Consider the following 19,468-nt stretch of genomic DNA (forward strand, 5'->3'; position numbering starts at 1 on the left):
TGCAGGTGAGGCCCTTTGATGATTCCTCCAGCTCCTGCATCATGTAGGCCGAGGTCAAGTCCAGCTTCGTGAATGTTTTTCCTCCCGCCAGCGTTGCAAATAGGTCTTCCTTTGGTAGCAGGTATTGATCCTGCAGGGAGAAACGATTGATAGTTACTTTATAATCACAACAGATTCTGACGGTGCCATCTCCCTTGAGGACTGGAACAATCAGACTGGCCCACTTGTTGAATTTGATCGGCGAAATGATGCCCTCTCGTTACAGCCTGTCCAGCTCGATCTCCACCCTCTCTCTCATCATGTACGGTACTGCTCTCACCTTGTGATAGATGGGTCACGCCCCCGGAATCAAATGGATCTGCACTTTTGCTCCTTGGAACTTCCCGATGTCTGGTTTGAACAGTGAGGGGAACTTGTTTAGGACCTGGGCACATGAGGTGTCATCGACGGACGGGAGCACTCGGACGTCGTCCCAATTCCAGCGTATCTTCCCCAGCTCCTGCCAAGCAGTGTGGGACCATTGCCCGGTACCACCCAAAGTGGTAACTTGTGCACCGCTCCATCGTAGGAGACCTTTACGGTATCACTGTCAATTACGGGAATCAGATCCTTTGTGTACGTTCTCAGTTTAGTGCGAATGGGAGTCAGGACTGGCCTTGAGGCCTTGCTGCACCACAATTTATCGAAAGTCTTTTTGCTCATTAATGGACTGGCTCGCGCCTGTGTCCAGCTCCATTGACACCGGGAGTCTAGTTAATTCAACATTCAGCATTATCGGGGGACACTTTGTGGTAAATGTGTGCACCCCATATACCTCCTCGGTCTGAGGCTATGGTTCATTGTGATCCACCGTGGATCTGTCCTCCTCTGCAACATGGTGGTTTGCAGGATTAGCAGGGTTTGCAGCTCACCTGCACATACGTTGGAGGTGTCCCATTGTTTCTCAGCCCTTGCAAACGTATCCTTTGAAGTGATATGAATGGAAACGATGATCACCTCTGCAGCGCCAACAAGGTGTTAATGGTCTTATATTCACCATCCTTGATGGTGGATTCTGAGTCATCTGCGGATGTGCAGCTGCAGGCATGAGAGGCCTGCCCTACGTTATGATTCGAAAACAACATTACTTTGTTCACAGTACTTGTAGCAGCACTCGTGTGCTGAGAGATTTGTTTGGTATTGTCACTGGTGGCGATGAACGCCTGGGCTATTGCTATGGTTTTACTCAAGGTTGGGGTCTCTACAGTCAAAAGTTTGCGAAGTATTACTTCATGGCCAATGCCAAAGTTGTCCCTGAGCATGTGCTCCAAATGTCCTTCAAATTCGCAATGTCCTGCAAGGCACCTTAGCTCGGCGACGTAGCTCGCCACTTCCTGGCCTTCAGACCTGTTGCACGTGTAGAACCGGTACCTCACCATCAGAACGCTTTCCTTCGGGTTTAGATGCTCCTAGACCAGTGTGCACAACTCATCATATGACTTCTATCTGGATTTCGCTGGAGCGAGCAGATTTTTCATGAGGCCATATGTTGGTGCCCTGCAAATGGTAAGGAGGATCGCCCTTCGTTTGGTAGCATTCGCTTTTCCTTCCAGCTCAATGGCCACGAAGTATTGGTCGAGTCAATCCACAAAGTTTTCCAAATGATCTCCCTCCGAAAATTTCTCTAGGATGCCCACTGTTCTCTGCATCGTTGCGGTGGGGTTCGTCATCTGTATCTCATCGCCAGTTATGTATTGAATAAAGAGTCTGACTAGATACTGTGAGCTCAAAGTAAGGTGTGACCCTAGTCCTTCATTACAGGTCTCCAGGGTCATTTCAAGCTCCATGTAGGACATCTGGGATATCAGTGGCCATCTGTGAACTACGGGTAACGGTTTGAGACAACACAGTGCCTTCCTGGCTTGTCAGGGAGACCATCCACTGCAGCATCAAGCAGCAGCACATGATGAACAGGTGTTGGCTGAAAAATAATTCCTGCTGCGCTAACATGAGCAAACTAGCCTCGACTTAATACAGCCCCAGTCCATGGATAGTCCTGTCTATATCTCCCCAAGTCCACAGATAGTCCTGTCTATATCTCCCCCAGTCCACAGATAGTCCTGTCTATATCTCCCCCAGTCCACAGATAGTCCTGACTATATCTCCCCCAGTCCACCGATAGTCCTGTCTATATCTCACCCAGTCCATGGATAGTCCTGACTATATCTCCCCCAGTCCATGGATAGTCCTGACTATATCTCCCCAAGTCCACCGATAGTCCTGTCTATATCTCCCCCAGTCCACGGATAGTCCTGTCTATATCTCCCCCAGTCCACAGATAGTCCTGACTATATCTCCCCCAGTCCACAGATAGTCCTGTCTATATCTCCCCCAGTCCATGGATAGTCCTGACTATATCTCCCCAAGTCCACCGATAGTTCTGTCTATATCTCCCCCAGTCCACGGATAGTCCTGTCTATATCTCCCCCAGTCCACCGATAGTCCTGACTATATCTCCCCCAGTCCACCGATAGTCCTGTCTATATCTCCCCCAGTCCACAGATAGTCCTGTCTATATCTCCCCCAGTCCATGGATAGTCCTGACTATATCTCCCCAAGTCCACCGATAGTCCTGACTATATCTCCCCCAGTCCACCGATAGTCCTGTCTATATCTCCCCCAGTCCACAGATAGTCCTGTCTATATCTCCCCCAGTCCATGGATAGTCCTGACTATATCTCCCCAAGTCCACCGATAGTCCTGACTATATCTCCCCCAGTCCACCGATAGTCCTGTCTATATCTCCCCCAGTCCACAGATAGTCCTGACTATATCTCCCCCAGTCCACGGATAGTCCTGCCTATATCTCCGCCAGTCCATGGATAGTCCTGTCTATATCTCCCCCAATCCACAGATAGTCCTGTGACATCTCCACGGTCCATGGATAGTTATGTCTACTCCATGGATAGGCATAGTCTACATGCCACTGATTCCTTGCATTAATCTATCTATCTCTCCCCCATTCCATATGTAGTATTGTCTATATCTCCCCATTCCATGGATAACCCGGTCTATATCTCCCCATTCCATGGTCAGTCCCATCTAGATCCCATCCAACCCATGGATAACCCCATCTACAATTCACCCATTCCATGGATAGTCCTGTCTACATCTCCCCAATTCCCACCATAAAAATACATTCATACACTGAGAATTTGCTGTGAGCATCACTCTATCTGGCTCCCATTCTTGTCAAAATCCTTTCCCATTATATCTGACAACTCAACTTATATGGACGCACATGCTTGCATATCCTAGCCCATTATTGGGGTTATTGGGGTAAAGTTTGCCACAGCTAACTTTCATTGGCCTTATGGGGAGCAGGAGTCACATGCCTGTGCATTGCACCCCAATGATCAATCCGCTCCTGTGCTACCTTGTCACCAGATTGAGCTCATTTACATATATGATCATGAAGGCCACATGTGCAGGAGCGTTCCATGTTTTTTACCCTGCAGGGGGTGAGCTGGGCAGAGGATTTCAAATCCGAGCCATTGCCAGCCCGAGGCTGAGACAGGGGTAAGGAGCAAGGCATTTGCGAGCAAGGAGCATGGAACGTTTCCATTGCGATCTTGACCACTGGCAACAACCTTTTATTGAGGTGATCGCGACTACTACGAGGGCATCTCAAGAGTAGGCCTGACATTTCCCATAGGAATGCCCTTCTGTGTCATAATCATGGAGGAGGAGGAGTGGCACCATGTACTGAAGGGGCTCCATCGCTCCATTGCCCCATCGCCCCCTGTTGGTGGGAGGTCAGCACCAGGCCTCTCCCCTGATACTTTCTGAATCATCTTTCTCAGCCAAGTTGATCCCACAATTGCCGACTTGATATGGAGGATCTTTGCCCCTCGGCAATCGTCTCGCTGTCCTGACTTGTTGCAACCCCCACTACTTGCCGGAAACATAAAAACTGACTGCGAAAGCTTCTATAAATATGTGAAGAGAAAAAGATTGGTGAAGACAAACGTAGGTCCCTTGCAGTCGGATTCAGGTGAATTTATAATGGGGAACAAAGAAATGGCAGACCAATTGAACAAATACTTTGGTTCTGACTTCACAAAGAAAGACACAAATAACCTTCCGAATGTACTAGGGGTTCGAGGTTCTAGTGAGAAGGAGGAACTGAAGGATATCCTTATTCGGTGGGAAATTGTGTTAGGGAAATTGATGGGATTGAAGGCCGATAAATCCCCAGGGCCTGATAGTCTGCATCCCAGAGTACTTAAGGAAGTGGCCCTAGAAATAGTGAATGCATTGGTGATCATTTTCCAACAGTCTATCGACTCTGGATCAGTTCCTATGGACTGAGGGTAGCTAATGTAACACCACTTTTTAAAAAAGGAGGGAGAGAGAAAACGGGTAATTATAGCCTAACAGGTAATTAGCCTGACATCAGTAGTGGGGAAAATGTTGGAATCAATCATTAAGGATGAAATAGTAGTGCATTTGGAAAGCAGTGACAGGATCGGTCCAAGTCAGCGTTGATTAATGAAAGGGAAATCATGCTTGACAAATCTTCGAGAATTTTTTGAGGATCTAACTGGTAGAGTGGACAAGGGAGAACCAGTGGATGTGGTGTATATGGACTTTCAAAAGGCTTTTGACAAGGTCCCACACAAGAGATCGGTGTGCAAAATCAAAGCACATGGTATTGGGGGTAATGTATTGATGTGGATAGAGAACTGGTTGGCAGATAGGAAGCAGAGAGTCGGGATAAGCAAGTCCTTTTCAGAATGGCAGGTAGTGACTAGTGGAGTGCCGCAGGGTTCGGTGCTGGGACCCCAGCTCTTTACAATATATATTAATGATTTAGATGAAGGAATTGTGTGTAATATCTCCAAGTTTGCAGATGATACTAAGCTGGGTGGCGGTGTGAGCTGTGAGGAGGACGCTAAGAGGCTGCAGGGTGACTTGGACAGGTTAGGTGAATGGGCAAATGCATGGCAGATGCAGTATAATGTGGATAAATGTGAGGTTATCCACTTTGGGGGCAAAAACCCGAAGGCAGAATATTATCTGAATGGCGGCAGACTAGAAAGAGGGGAGGTGCAACGAGACCTGGGTGTCATGGTATGTCAGTCACTGAAAGTGGGCACGCAGGTACAGCAGGCGATGAAGAAGGCAAATGGTTTGTTGGTCTTCATAGCTAGGGGATTTGAGTATAGGAGCAGGGAGGTCTTACTGCAGTTGTACAGGGCCTTAGTGAGGCCTCACCTGGAATATTGTGTCGAGTTTTGGTCTCCTAGTCTGAGGAAGGACGTTCTTGCTATTGAGGGAGTGCAGCGAAGGTTCACCAGACTGATTCCCGGGATGGCTGGGTTGTCAATTGGGCCTTTATTCACTGGAGTTTAGAAGGATGAGAGGGGATCTCATATAAACATATAAGATTCTGACGGGACTGGACAGGTTAGATGCGGGAAGAATGTTCCCGATGATGGGGAAGTCCAGAACCAGGGGACACAGTCTTAGGATAAGGGTTAGGCCATTTAGGACTGAGATGAGGAGAAACTTCTTCACTCAGAGAGTTGTTAACTTGTGGAATTCCCTACCGCAGAGAGTTGTTGATTCCAGTTTATTGGATATATTCAAGAGAGAGTTAGATACGGCCCTTACGGTTAAGGGGATCAAGGGGTATGGAGAGAAAGCAGGAAAGGAGTACTGAGGGAGTGATCAGCCATGATCTTATCGAATGATGGTTCAGGCTTGAAGGGCTGAATGGCCTACTCCTGCACCTATTTTCTATGTTTCTATGTTTCTATGTTTCTCTCGCTCTCTCTCTCACACACTGTTTTTACCATTGATTCACTCTGTCTGGGCAGGAAGGGGTTAAACTTGTGTCAGCACCAGATCAGTGAAGTAAAATGTGAAATAAAACGGTTGGTGCCTAGATAAGGAACCTAAGCTTTTAGTACCACGCCTGCTGTACAATCTTTACATGAGATCGCCGTGGGACAGCCGTACACTTTGGTTATGTTGCTGGACAAATAATCCAGAGAACGCCAGTTTAAATTTCCACCAGGGTAGCTTGAGAATCTGAATTCAGTTTAGAAATTCTCAAAATAAAAAGCTGCTAACAGTACAAGTGACCATGAAGTTGTTGGATAGTCGTAAAAACCCATCGGGTTCACGAATATCCTTTAGTGAAGGAAACCTAGTCTGGCCTATCTGTGAATGCAGACCCACCCCAAAGTGGTTAACAACTGCCCTCTGGAGTGGCCCATCGAGCCAACAGCTGTATTTACCATTACCAGCGGTTCAAGGACAAAGCTCACCACCACTTTCTCAGGGCAGCCAGGGACGGGCAATGAATGCTGAACTTGCCCATAACCAGAGCATTAATGCATAAAACAATACTGACTGTTGGTAGGACCATAGCATCACTGGATAAATATTACTATGTAATGAGATGGGTTTGGGGGATTGATTTATCATTCCCGAGGTAGGCCTTAAGTCTACGTAGCTCTGGGATTGAGCTGATCTCCTACCAACAGCGAGGAGTTTAATTGTCGAAGAACCTTAGACCGGTGGGACAGCCAGTCACCATGGAGCTCCTCGCCCTCAGGGATCTGGAGGACCCAGAGGAGTCACATGGAAATGCACACAGGTAGGTGGGCTGTATCTAACATGAGAACATAAGAAATAGGAGCAGGAGTAGACCACCTGGCCCCTCGAGCCTGCTCCGCCATTTAATAAGATCATGGCTGATCTTAACATGGACTCAGCTCCACTTCCCCACCTGCTCCCCATAACCCTTTATTTCTTATCTCTCAAAAATCTGTCTATCTCCGCCTTAAATATATTCAATGACCCATAGAAACATAGAAAATAGGTGCAGGAGTAGGCCATTCGGCCCTTCGAGCCTGCACCGCCATTCAATGAGTTCATGGCTGAACATGCAACTTCAGTACCCCATTCCTGCTTTCTCGCCATACCCCTTAATCCCCCTAGTAGTAAGGACTACATCTAACTCCTTTTTGAATATATTTAGTGAATTGGCCTCAACAACTTTCTGTGGTAGAGAATTCCACAAGTTCACCACTCTCTGGGTGAAGAAGTTTCTCCTCATCTCGGTCCTAAATGGCTTACCCCTTATCCTTAGACTGTGACCCCTGGTTCTGGACTTCCCCAACATTGGGAACATTCTTCCTGCATCTAACCTGTCTTAACCCGTCAGAATTTTAAACATTTCAATGAGATCCCCTCTCATTCTTCTGAACTCCAGTGAATACAAGCCCAGTTGATCCAGTCTTTCTTGATATGTCAGTCCTGCCATCCCAGGAATCGGTCTGGTGAACCTTCACTGCACTCCCTCAATAGCAAGAATGTCCTTCCTCAAGTTAGGAGACCAAAACTGTACACAATACTCCAGGTGTGGCCTCACCAAGGCCCTGTACAACTGTAGTAACACCTCCCTGCCCCTGTGCTCAAATCCTCTCGCTATGAAGGTCAACATGCCATTTGCTTTCTTAACCGCCTGCTGTACCTGCATGCCAACCTTCAATGACTGATGTACCATGACACCCCGGTCTCGTTGCACCTCCCCTTTTCCTAATCTGTCACCATTCAGATAATAGTCTGTCTCTCTGTTTTTACCACCAAAGTGGATAACCTCACATTTATCCACATTATATTTCATCTGCCATGCATTTTCCCACTCACCTAACCTATCCAAGTCACTCTGCAGCCTCATAGCATCCTCCTCGCAGCTCACACTGCCACCCAACTTAGTGCCATCCACAAATTTGGAGAAACTACATTTAATTCCCTTGTCTAAATCATTAATGTACAATGTAAACAGCTGGGGCCCCAGCGCAGAACCTTGCGGTAACCCACTAGTCACTGCCTGCCATTCTGAAAAGTACCCATTTACTCCTACTCTTTGCTTCCTGTCTGACAACCAGTTCTCAATCCACGTCAGCACACTACCCCCAATCCCATGTGCTTTAACTTTGCACATTAATCTCTTATGTGGGACCTTGTCGAAAGCCTTCTGAAAGTCCAAATACATCACATCAACTGGTTCCCCCTTGTCCACTCTACTGAAAACATCCTCAAAAAATTCCAGAAGATTTGTCAAACATGATTTCCCTTTCACAAATCCATGCTGACTTGGACCTATCATGTCACCTCTTTCCAAATGCGCTGCTATGACATCCTTAATAATTGATTCCATCATTTTACCCACTACCGATGTCAGGCTGACCGGTCTATAATTCCCTGTTTTCTCTCTCCCTCCTTTTTTAAAAAGTAGGGTTACATTGGCTACCCTCCACTCCATAGGAACTGATCCAGAGTCTCTGGAATGTTGGAAAATGACTGTCAATGCATCCGCTATTTCGAAGGCCACCTCCTTAAGTACTCTGGGATGCAGACCATCAGGCCCTGGGGATTTATCGGCCTTCAATCCCATCAATTTCCCCAACACAATTTCCCAACTAATAAGGATTTTCCTCAGTTCCTCCTTCTTACTAGACCCTCTGACCCCTTTTATATCCGGAAGGTTGTTTGTGTCCTCCTTAGTGAATACCGAACCAAAGTACTTGTTCAATTGGTCGGCCATTTCTTTGTTCCCCGTTATGACTTCCCCTGATTCTGACTACAGGGGACCTACGTTTGTCTTTACTAACCTTTTTCTCTTTACATATCTATAGAAGCTTTTGCAGTCCATTTTAATGCTTCCTCTTGTATTCTATTTTCCCTGCCCTAATCAAATCCTATGTCCTCCTCAGCCTCCACAGCTCTCTGGGGCAGAGAATTCCACAGATTTACAAGAAATTCCTCCTCACCTCAGTTTTAAATGGGTGGCCCCTTATTCTGGGACTATGTCCCCTAGTTTTAGTTTCCCCTATGAGTGGAAATATCCTCTCTGCATCCACCTTGTCGAGCCTCCTCATTCATTATCTTATATGTTTTGATAAGATCACCTCTCATTTTTCTGAACTCCAGTGAGTATAGACCCAACCTGCTCAACCTTTCCTCATAAGTCTACCCCCTCATCTCTGGAATCAACCTAGTGAACCTTCTCTGAACTGCCTCCAATGCAAGTATATCCTTTCTTAAATACGGAGACCAAAACTGTACGCAGTACTCCAGGTGTGGCCTCACCAGTACCCTGTACAGTTGTAGCAGGACTTCTCTGCTTTTTTACTCCATCCCTCTTGAAATAAAGTCCAACATTCCATTTGCCTTCCTGATTACTTGCTGTACCTGCATACTAACTTTTTGTGTTTCATGCACAAGGCCCCCCACGTCCCTCTGTACTGCAGCATTTTGCAATTTTTCTCCATTTAAATAATAATTTGCTTTTCTATTTTTTCTACCAAAGTGGTTAACCTCTCATTTTCCCACATTATACTCCATCTGCCAAATTTTTGCCCACTCACTTAGCCTGTCTATATCCCTTTGCAGATTTTTTGAGTCCTCCTCACAAGTTGCTTTCCCATCCACCTTTGTATCATCAGCAAACTTGCTACATTACATTCGGTCTCTTCATCCAAGTCATTAATATAGATTGTAAATAGTTGGGGTCCCAGCACCGATCCCTGCGGCACTCCACTAGTTACCGTTTGTCAACCGGAAAATGACCCATTTATCCAGACTCTCTATTTTCTGTTAGTTAGCCAATCCTCTATCCATGCTAATATATTGCCCCCAACCCCGTGAACCTTTATCTTGTGCAGTAACCTTTTATTGAATGCCTTCTGAAAATCCAAATACACCACATCCACTGGTTCCCCCTTATCCACCCTGCTTGTTACATCCTCACAGAACTCCAGCCAGTTTGTCAAACATGATTTCCTTTTCATAAATCCATGCTGACTCTGCCTGACTGAATTATGCTTTTCCAAATGTTCTGCTACTGCTTCCTTAATAATGGACTCCAGCATTTTCCCAACCACAGATGTTAGGCTAATTGGTCTATAGTTTCCTGCTTTTTGTCTGCCTCCTTTTTTAAATAGAGGTGTTACATTTGCGCTTTTCCAATCTGCTGGGACCTCCCCAGAATCCAGGGAATTTTGGTAAATTACAACCAATGCATCCACTATCCCTGTAGCCATTTCCTTGCAGACCCTGGGATGTAAGCCATCAGGTCCAGGGGACCTGTCCGCCTTTAGTCCCATTATTTTACTGAGTACAGGGTACTACTTCTTCAGTGATAGTGATTGTATTAAATTCCTCCCTACCTTTTGCCCCTTGATTATCCACTATTGGGATATTTTTACTGTCTTCTACCGTGAAGACCGATACAAAATATTTGTTCAAATTCTCTGCCATTTCCCTGTTCCCTATTATTAATTCCCCAGTATCATCCTTTAAGGAACAATATTTACTTTAGCCACTCTTTTCCTTTTTATATACCTATAGAAATTCTTGCTATCTGCTTTTAGATTCCGTGATATTTACTTTCATAATCTATCTTCCCTCTATTATTGTTTTAGTCATTCTTTGCTGGCTTTTAAAAATCCTCTGACCTCCCACTTGTCTTGGCCACATTGTATGCCCTTGTTTTAATTTGATACCATCCCTTATTTCCTTAGTTAGCCACGGATGGTTATCCCTTCTCTTGCAGTCTTTCCTTCTCATTGGGATATATTTTTGTTGCAAGTTATGAAATATCTCCTTAAATGTCTGCCATTGCTCATCAACCGTCTCATACTTTAATCTATTTTCCCAGTCCACTTTAGCCAACTCTGCCCTCATACCTTTGTAGTCTCCTTTATTTAAGCTTAGGACTCTGGTTTGAGATCCAACTTTCTCACCCTCCAACTGAATTTGAAATTCAACCGTGTTATGGTCACTCATTCCCAGAGCATCCTTTACTATGAGATCATTTATTAATCCTGTCTCATTACACAGTAGTAGATCTAAGATAGCCTGCTCCCTGGTTGGTTCCGCAACATACTGTTCAGGGAAATATCTGAGGTGATTCGTTACCCAGAAGGTAAATCTATAGACCTTAGAAGATATAGCAGTATGCGCAGATCCCATGGATTTCTAGATATACCCTTATTAAAAACTGGACAGGCTTTTGGGGGAAGCAATGGAAAAACCCTCAAGCTGAAGGTGGTTGACGTAACCAGGTTGCATTGATATGGTTAAGGCCTGTCCTTGGGAACAATGGCCCGAGGTGGCCACTCCCCAGGCCCGAGAGGCCCGCTCCCCAGGCCTGAGAGGCCCGCTCCCCAGGCCCGAGAGGCCCACTCCCCAGGCCCGAGAGGCGCGCTCCCCAGGCCCGTGGCCCACTCCCCTGGCCTGAGAGGCCCACAACCTAGGCCCAAGAGGCGCCTGAGAGGCCCACTCCCCAGGCTCGAGTGGCCCACTCCCCAGCCCCGAGGCCCATTCTCCAGACTCAAGAGGACCCCAAGAGGCCCGCTCCCCTGGCCCGAGAGGCCCACTCCCCAGACCCGAAAGACCCCCGAGAGGCCCACTCCCTTGGCCCGAGAGGCCCCTGAGAGGACCACTCCCTAGGCCCGAGAGACCCACTCCCCAGGCCCGAGACCCACTCTCCAGGCCCAAGAGACCCACTCTCCAGGCCCAAGAGACCCACTCCCCAGCCCTGAGGCCCACTCCCCAGCTCCGAGGCCCACTCCCCAGGCCCGAGAGGCCCCCAAGAGGCCTGCTCCCCAGGCCCGAGGCCCACTCCCCAGGCCCGAGAGGCCCACTGTACAGGCCTGAGATGCCCGCTCCCCAGGCCCGAGAGGCCCACTGCCCAGGCCCAAGAGGCCCGCTCCCCAGGCCCGAGAGGCCCACTGCCCAGGCCCAAGAGGCCCACTCCCCAGGCCCGAGAGGCCCCCGAGGGGCCCACTCCCCAGGCATGGATAACGAGGCTCACTGTTTCTGAGAAGATGAGCTCGTTCGGGTAAATCGGCTGGGAGATCAAAGCGAGATCGAAGCCATCACCAACATTTAAAACATATCAAGAAGACATCAAACCTGAAGCACCTTTTGTTACCATGGAGACCAGGCCCCGGAAGGCGGGAAGAGGCCACAAAGGATTCGAGTGGATGACCCACCCAGACCTGGGAGGAAGCCTAGAAACCATGCTCGGCGGCCCTGCGCCCATTAAAACACAGACAGCGGTCTGTGTATTGGAGGGGTATATCAGAGAGCCATTTTGGATAGTTCTCTCTCTCTCTCTCTTCTGCCCTCACCACAACAGAACGTCAACAGGAGCTGAGCCTCGCTCTTCCAACCCAGACGGACTTCGACTCAGACTGGGACTCGCGTACCACAAGGCCAGTACGGAACCAGGGAGCCCAGACGTATGGGAGAAGCTGAAAGCAAGATCAAGGGCAATTTAGGTGAGCATTGCCGAGCCTACGCCCCCACAAGACCATTAGCTGGGAAAGGGGGTGCCTGTATGTTCTTACCAAACCAGAGTGGGTTTAGTATTGGAAGGGTCCGGTGACAGTTTAGTTCACAGTGGGTGTCTCCAGGTCGTGCTAAGTCAGCACAAGGGGCTTGTTGGACAAGTCAGGGTTGTACTGTTGTAAACTGTGCTGTTGTGTTGACACCGCTTGTACAGTATAAGAGTGGGGTGGTTTTGTCAACCTCAATAAAAACTGCGAGTGAGCCCGAAAATGCTGTTCGTGTTCAAATCTGTCCTCAGTAATCTCTGTTGCCCAGAACATGTACTAAGGGGGTGTGTGTGCTCACTGCAGGCAGGGCGAAACCACTTACAATAACCGGCGATTGCGGCAGGGCCGATTGGTTACCGTAAAAACCGGTCACAAGGTCTGCCATGGTTTCATGGGCTGTACAGAGCATTGGTCAGACTACACCTGGAGCACTGTGAGCAGTTCTGGGCCCCACACCTGGAGTACTGTGAGCAGTTCTGGGCCCCACAGCTGGAGCACTGTGAGCAGTTCTGGGCCTCACACCTGGAGTACTGTGAGCAGTTCTGGGCCTCACACCTGGAGTACTGAGAGCAGTACTGGGCCTCACACCTGGAGTACTGTGAGCAGTTCTGGGCCCCACACCTTGGGGAGGATTTTTGGCCATGGAGGAAGAACAGCGTAGGTTTACCAGAATGTTCCCGGGGCTGAAAGGGTTAAGTTTCGAGGACACGTTGCACAAACTGGGTTGTGTTCCTTTGAGGGGTGACCTAATGAGGTGTTTAAAAAGATAAAGGGATTTATGAGCAGATAGCGAGAAACTCTCTCTTCTGGGATCCAGAACAAAGGGGCATCACCTTAAAATGAGAGCCAGGCCAACCGGGGGTGATGTCACATAGAAAATAGGTGCAGGGGTAGGCCATTCAGCCGTTCAAGCCTGCACCACCATTCAATAAGATCATTGCTGATCATTCCCTCAGTACCCCTTTCCTGCTTTCTCTCCATACCCCTTGATCTCTTTAGCCATACGGGCCATATCTAACTCCCTCTTGAATATATCCAATGAACTGCCATCAACAACTCTCTGCGGCAGGGAATTTCACAGGTTAACAACTCTCTGAGTGAAGAAGTTTCTCCTAATCTCAGTCCTAAATGGCCTACCCCTCATCCTAAGACTATGTCCCCTGGTTCTGGACTTCCCCAACATTGGGAACAATCTACCCGCATCTAACCTGTCCAGTCCCGTCAGAATCTTGTATGTTTCTATGAGATCCCCTCTCATCCTTCTAAACTCCAATGTATAAAGGCCCAGTTGATCCAGTCTCTCCTCATATGTCAGTCGAGCCATCCCAGGAATCAGTCTGTTGAACCTTCGCTGCACTCCCTCAATAGCAAGAACATCCTTCCTCAGATTAGGAGACCAAAACTGAACACAATATTCCAGGTAAGGCCTCACCAAGGCCCTGTACAACTGCAGTAAGACCTCCCTGCTCCTATACTCAAATCCTCTAGCTATGAAGGCCAACATACCATTTGCCTTCTTTACCGCCTGCTGAACCTGTATGCCAACTTTCAATGACTGATGAACCATGACACCCAGGTCTCGTTGCACCTCCCGTTTTCCTAATCTGCCACCATTCAGATAATATTCTGTCTTCGCGTTTTAGCCCCCAAAGTGGATAACCTCACATTTATCCACATTATACTGCATCTGCCATGCATTTGCCCACTCACCTAACCTTGCCAAGTCACCCTGCAGCCTCTTAGTGTCCCCCTCACAGCTCACACCGCCACCCAGTTTAGTGTCATCTGCAAACTTGGAGATATTACACTCAATTCCTTCATCCAAATCATTAATGTATATTATAAATAGCTGGGGTCCCAGCACTGAGCCTTGTGGCACCCCACTAGTCACTGCCTGCCATTCTGAAAAGGACCCATTTATACCGACTCTCTCCTTCCTGTCTGCCAACCAGTTCTCTATCCATGTCAGTACATTACTCCCAATACCATGTGTTTTGATTTTGCACACCAATCTCTTGTGTGGGACCTTGTCAACAGCCTTTTGAAAGTCCAAATACACCACATCCACTGGTTCTCCCGTGTCCACTCTACTAGTTACATCCTCAAAAAATTCCAGAAGATTTGTCAAGCATGATTTCCCTTTCATAAATCCATGCTGACTTGGTCTGATCCTGTAACCACTTTCCAAATGTGCTGCTATTTCATCTTTAATAATTGATTCTAACATTTTCCCCACTACCGATGTCAGGCTAACCGGTCTATAATTATCCGCTTTCTCTCTCCGTCCCTTTTTAAAAAGTGGTGTTACATTAGCTACCCTCCAGTCCATAGGAACTGATTCAGAGTCGATAGACTGTTGGAAAATGATCACCAATGCATCCACTATTTCTAGGGCCACTTCCTTAAGTACTCTGGGATGCACGATGCACGAAACACTTCCTCACATCAAGGGCAGTGGGAATCTGGAACTCCCTCCCCAAAAAGCTGCGGAGACTGGGGGTGAATTGAAAATGTCAACACTGAGATTGATAGGTTTGTGTTAAGTTAGGTATCATATGGCGTAAATGCAGATAAATGGAGTTGAGCTCCAGGTCAGATATGATCGAATGAAATGGTGGAACAGAGAGAAGGGGTGAATGGCCTCCTCCTGTTCCTGAGCTCCAAATCCAGCAGACCTTGTTCCTCATCCCGACATCATCACTGTGCTGAAATTAAGGTCTATCTCACAGTATCAGCAACTTGTATTATATAACACTTTTAACATAGTGAATCATCATCATCATCATAGGCAGTCCCTCGAAGCGAGGATGATTTGCTTCCACACCAAAAAGGGATGAGTTCACAGGTGTTTCAATGAAGGACCTGAACTACATATTGAAGGGTGGAAGATGCCTGTGCGTGGATTTTTTTAACGTGGGGTGGCCGTTGCACACCAGCCACCACACGGGCTTGACAGAGCGAGGTCTTGGTCCAGTAGCAAGAGTAAACCAGAACGACTGGAGACCTGCTCTGCTGCACAGACCTAGTGTGCACACATCACAGTGTGGACTGGTCCGTGCTGCCCCTGGGCCCCTGGCCCCGAACTCACGTCTCCCCTGGGCCCCGATCACATCCCTCCACAGTCTCTCGCCACTCCTTCGCCCCGAACTCACCACTCCTGCTGTACCTGCCCACGCTCCAATCATCGACCTGGACCTTGATGACATCTCTCTTCACTGACGTCGCCCTCCTGCACCAGCTCGCACTGCTCCCTGAAGTGGTACGCCTTCACGCTGCTCCCGAGTTAGCTGCTCGCCACTCCGTTTCTGGCCCCAACCTGCCGCAGGTGTTCTCACACAGGTCGGGGCCTCCACGCGAGTAAATTATCACAAGGCGTTCACAGGAGTGTTATAAAACAAAACAACATTTGTCACTGGGCCACAGAAGAAGATAATTGGGCAGATCAACAAAAACTTGGTGAAAGAGGTAAGTTTTAAGGAGCATTTTAAAGGAAAAAGAGAGGTCGAGAGGCGGCTTATGGAGGGAGTTCCAGAGCTCGGGGCCCAGGCAACAGAAGGCACGGCCACCAATGGCATCTGGTCAAGAGGTCAGAAATAGGGAAGCGCAGACATCTCGGGGGATTGTGGGGCTGGAGGAGATTACAGAGATAGGGAGGGGCGATGCCATGGAGGCATTTGTAAACAAGGATGAAAATTGTAAAATCAAAGTGTTGCTTAACCGGGAAACAATCTAGTTCAGCGAGCACAGGGGGTGATGGGTGAGCGGGACTTGGTGCGAGTTAGGACACATGCTGCCGGGATTTGGATCACCTCTAGTTTATGTAGGGTAGAATGTGGGAGGCCGGCCAGGTGTGCGTTGGAATAGTCATGTCTAGTGGTAACAAAGGCACGGATGAGGGTTTCAGCAGCCGATGAGCTGAGGCAGGGGCAGAGAAGGGCGATGTTACGGAGGTGGAAATAGGCGGTCTTAGTTATGCTGCGGATATGTGGTCAGAAGCTCATTTCAGGGTCAAATATAACGCCAAGGTTGCGAACAGTTTGGTTCAGCCTCAGATAGATGCTAGGGAGAGGGATGGAGTCAGTGTCTAGAAAACGGAGTTTGTGGCGGGGACAATGGCTTCAGTCTTCCCAATATTTTGTTGCAGGACAGTTTAGAGACCGTGGAGGGTTGAGAGAAGTGGGGGTGAGGTAGAGCTGGGTGTTATCAGTGTACATGTGGAAACTGACGCTGTGTTTCTGGATAATGTCGCCAAGGGACAACATGTAGATGAGAAATAGGAGGGGCCAAGGATAGATCCTTGGGGGACACCAGAGGTAACGATGTGGGAGTGGGAAGAGAAGCCGTTGCAGGAGATTCTCTGGCTACGATTAGATGGATAAGAATGGAACCAGACGAGTGCAGTCCCACCCAGCTGGACGATGGTGGAGAGGTGTTGGAGGAGGATGGAGTTGTCAACCGTGTCAAAGGCTGCAGACAGGTCGAGAAGGACGAGGAGGGATAGTTTACCTGTGTCACACTCACACAGGATGTTATTTGTGACTGTGATGAGAGCTGTTTCGGTACTGTGGGAGGGACGGAAACCGGATTGGAGGGATTCAAACATGGAATTGCGGGAAAGATGAGCACGGACTTGGGAGGCGACAACATTGTCAAGGACTTTAGAGAGGAAAGGGAGGTTGGAGATGGGGTGGTAATTTGCAAGGACGGAGGGGTCAAGGGTTGGTTTTGTGAGGAGAGGGGTGATGTCGGCAGATTTGAAGGAGTGGGAGACAGTACCAGAGGAGAGAACCGTTAGAATATCAACTAATGTGGGAGACAGAACAGGAAGTTGGGTGGTCAGCAGTTTAGTGGGAATAGGGTGAAGGGAGCAGAAAGTGGGTCTGATGGACAGGATGAGCTCGGAGAATTTATGAGGGGCGATTGGAGAGAAACTGGAGAAAGATGCGAGTTTAGGGCCAGGGCAGGGGGGTACCTCAGAGGGAGTTTGGCCCGGTGGGCTAGGGGAAGGAAGGGAAGTGACAGAGACAGCTGAACGGGTCTTACAGACGAAGAAGTTCATGAGCTCCTTGCACTTGTTGTTGGAGGAGACGGGAGAGGGGACTCCAAGTGCAACAACCAGAGGCCTACGTCTGTCCTTGTCTTCCTCAGTCTTTGCATTTCCTGCAGGCCAACAAAAGACTTACATTTATATAGCATCCTTCACAACCTCAGGACGTCCCAAAGCGCTTCACAGCCAATGAAGTACATTTGGAGTGTAGTCAGTGTTGGAATGTAGCAAACACGGCAGCCAATTTGTGCACAGCAAGCTCCCACACACAGCAATGTGATATTGACCAAAGTGATGTTGGTCGAGGGATAACTATTGACCAAGACACCGAGGATAACTCCCCTGCTCTTCTTCATATAGTGCTGTGGGATATTTTACATCAACCTGAGAGGGTAGATGGGGCCTTGGTTTAACATCTCGTCCAAAACACAGCATCTCTGAAAACACAGCACTCCTTCAGTAATGCCCCTCCGACAGTGCAGCGCTCCCTCATTACTGCCCCTCCAATAGTGCAGCACTCCCTCAGTACTGCCCCTCCGACAGTGCGGCACTCCTTCAGTACTGCCCCTCCGACAGTGCAGCACTCCCTCAGTACTGCCCCTCCGACAGTGCAGCACTCCCTCAGTACTGCCCCTCCGACAGTGCAACACTCCCTCAGTACTGCCCCTCCGACAGTGCAGCACTCCCTCAGTACTGCCCCTCCGACAGTGCGGCACTCCCTCAGTACTGCCCCTCCGACAGTGCAGCACTCCCTCAGTACTGCCCCTCCGACAGTGTGGCACTCCTTCAGTACTGCCCCTCCGACAGTGCAGCACTCCCTCAGTACTGCCCCTCCGACAGTGCAGCACTCCCTCAGTACTGCCCCTCCAACAGTGCAGCACTCCTTCAGTATTGATCCTCTGACAGTGCAGCGTTCCCTCAGTACTGCCCCTCCAACAGTGCAGCACTCCCTCAGTACTGCCCCTCCAACAGTGCAGCACTGTGTATTGCACTGGAGTGTCCATCTGGATCATATGCTCAATCTCTGGAGAGTTACTTGCACCACAACCTTCTCATTCAGAGGGGCGAGTGATACCATGACCAGGCTGACTAGCCAACCCCTGTATATATATATATATATATTTATGTCAGTAACGTAGAGCAGAATTTGCCAAATTGTGGGGCTGAATTGGGAAAGCCAGAGAGATTTGCATGGCCTGTGGTACAACCACCTGACAACTGCTGACTGTAAATGCTGCAATCCAAGCTTTTGAGAAACAGCAAGCTGAGAACAGTTTAAGGCCGAATTAGCAACGGGGTTCTTCATGCTTCCAATAATTTGGATATCATGAGGTTTGTACAAGAACCACAGAGGTCCTGGCCTGCTCTGGTTCTGAGCTGGGACTTTGTGGTTAGTGATTTAATCACAGATGCAGCCTGGCCGGGAACAGGCTGAGTATAATTCTGAACACTGACATTAACCTTCTTAGCGCCGGGATATATCAGGCAGCTAGTGTAATCATCAACAGGAGGAAGAGAGCGAGGGAGAGAATGCAGTGTGAGAGAGAGAGAGAGCGCAGTGAGAGAGAGAGAGAGAGAGAGAGAGAGAGCACAGAGAGAGAGAGAGAGAGCACAGTGAGAGAGAGAGAGAGAGAGCACAGTGTGTGAGAGAGAGAGAGAGAGAGCACAGAGAGAGAGAGAGAGAGAGAGCACAGTGAGAGAGAGAGAGAGAGCACAGTGAGAGAGAGAGAGAGCATAGTGAGAGAGAGAGAGAGCATAGGGAGAGAGAGCACAGAGAGAGAGAGAGAGAGCATAGTGAGAGAGAGCACAGAGAGAGAGAGCGAGCACAGTGAGAGAGAGAGAGAGCACAGTGAGAGAGAGAGCATAGTGAGAGTGAGAGAGAGCACAGAGAGAGAGCGAGCACAGTGAGAGAGAGAGAGAGCACAGGCAAAGAGAGAGAGAGGGAGAGCACAGTGAGAGAGAGAAAGCGAGCACAGTGAGAGTGAGAGAGAGAGAAGAGAGAGAGAGCACAGTGAGAGAG

General features: G+C 48.6%; 1 protein-coding gene across 1 annotated transcript in view; it reads right to left on the reverse strand.

Moving 5' to 3' along the window:
* Nucleotides 1-16,212: 16,212 nt before the first annotated feature.
* Nucleotides 16,213-19,468, reverse strand: part of LOC139279609 (mucin-6-like) — a 288,296-nt gene continuing 285,040 nt past the window's right edge. The window contains exons 29-30 of the mRNA XM_070898725.1: nucleotides 17,445-17,561; nucleotides 16,213-16,271 (exon numbers count right to left, since the gene is read on the reverse strand). Coding sequence (XP_070754826.1) covers nucleotides 16,213-16,271; nucleotides 17,445-17,561 — 176 coding nt within the window. The remainder of the gene's footprint in view (nucleotides 16,272-17,444; nucleotides 17,562-19,468) is intronic.

Source organism: Pristiophorus japonicus, chromosome 14, assembly GCF_044704955.1.
Source record: "Pristiophorus japonicus isolate sPriJap1 chromosome 14, sPriJap1.hap1, whole genome shotgun sequence".
In the NCBI taxonomy this organism is placed as follows: domain Eukaryota; kingdom Metazoa; phylum Chordata; class Chondrichthyes; family Pristiophoridae; genus Pristiophorus; species Pristiophorus japonicus.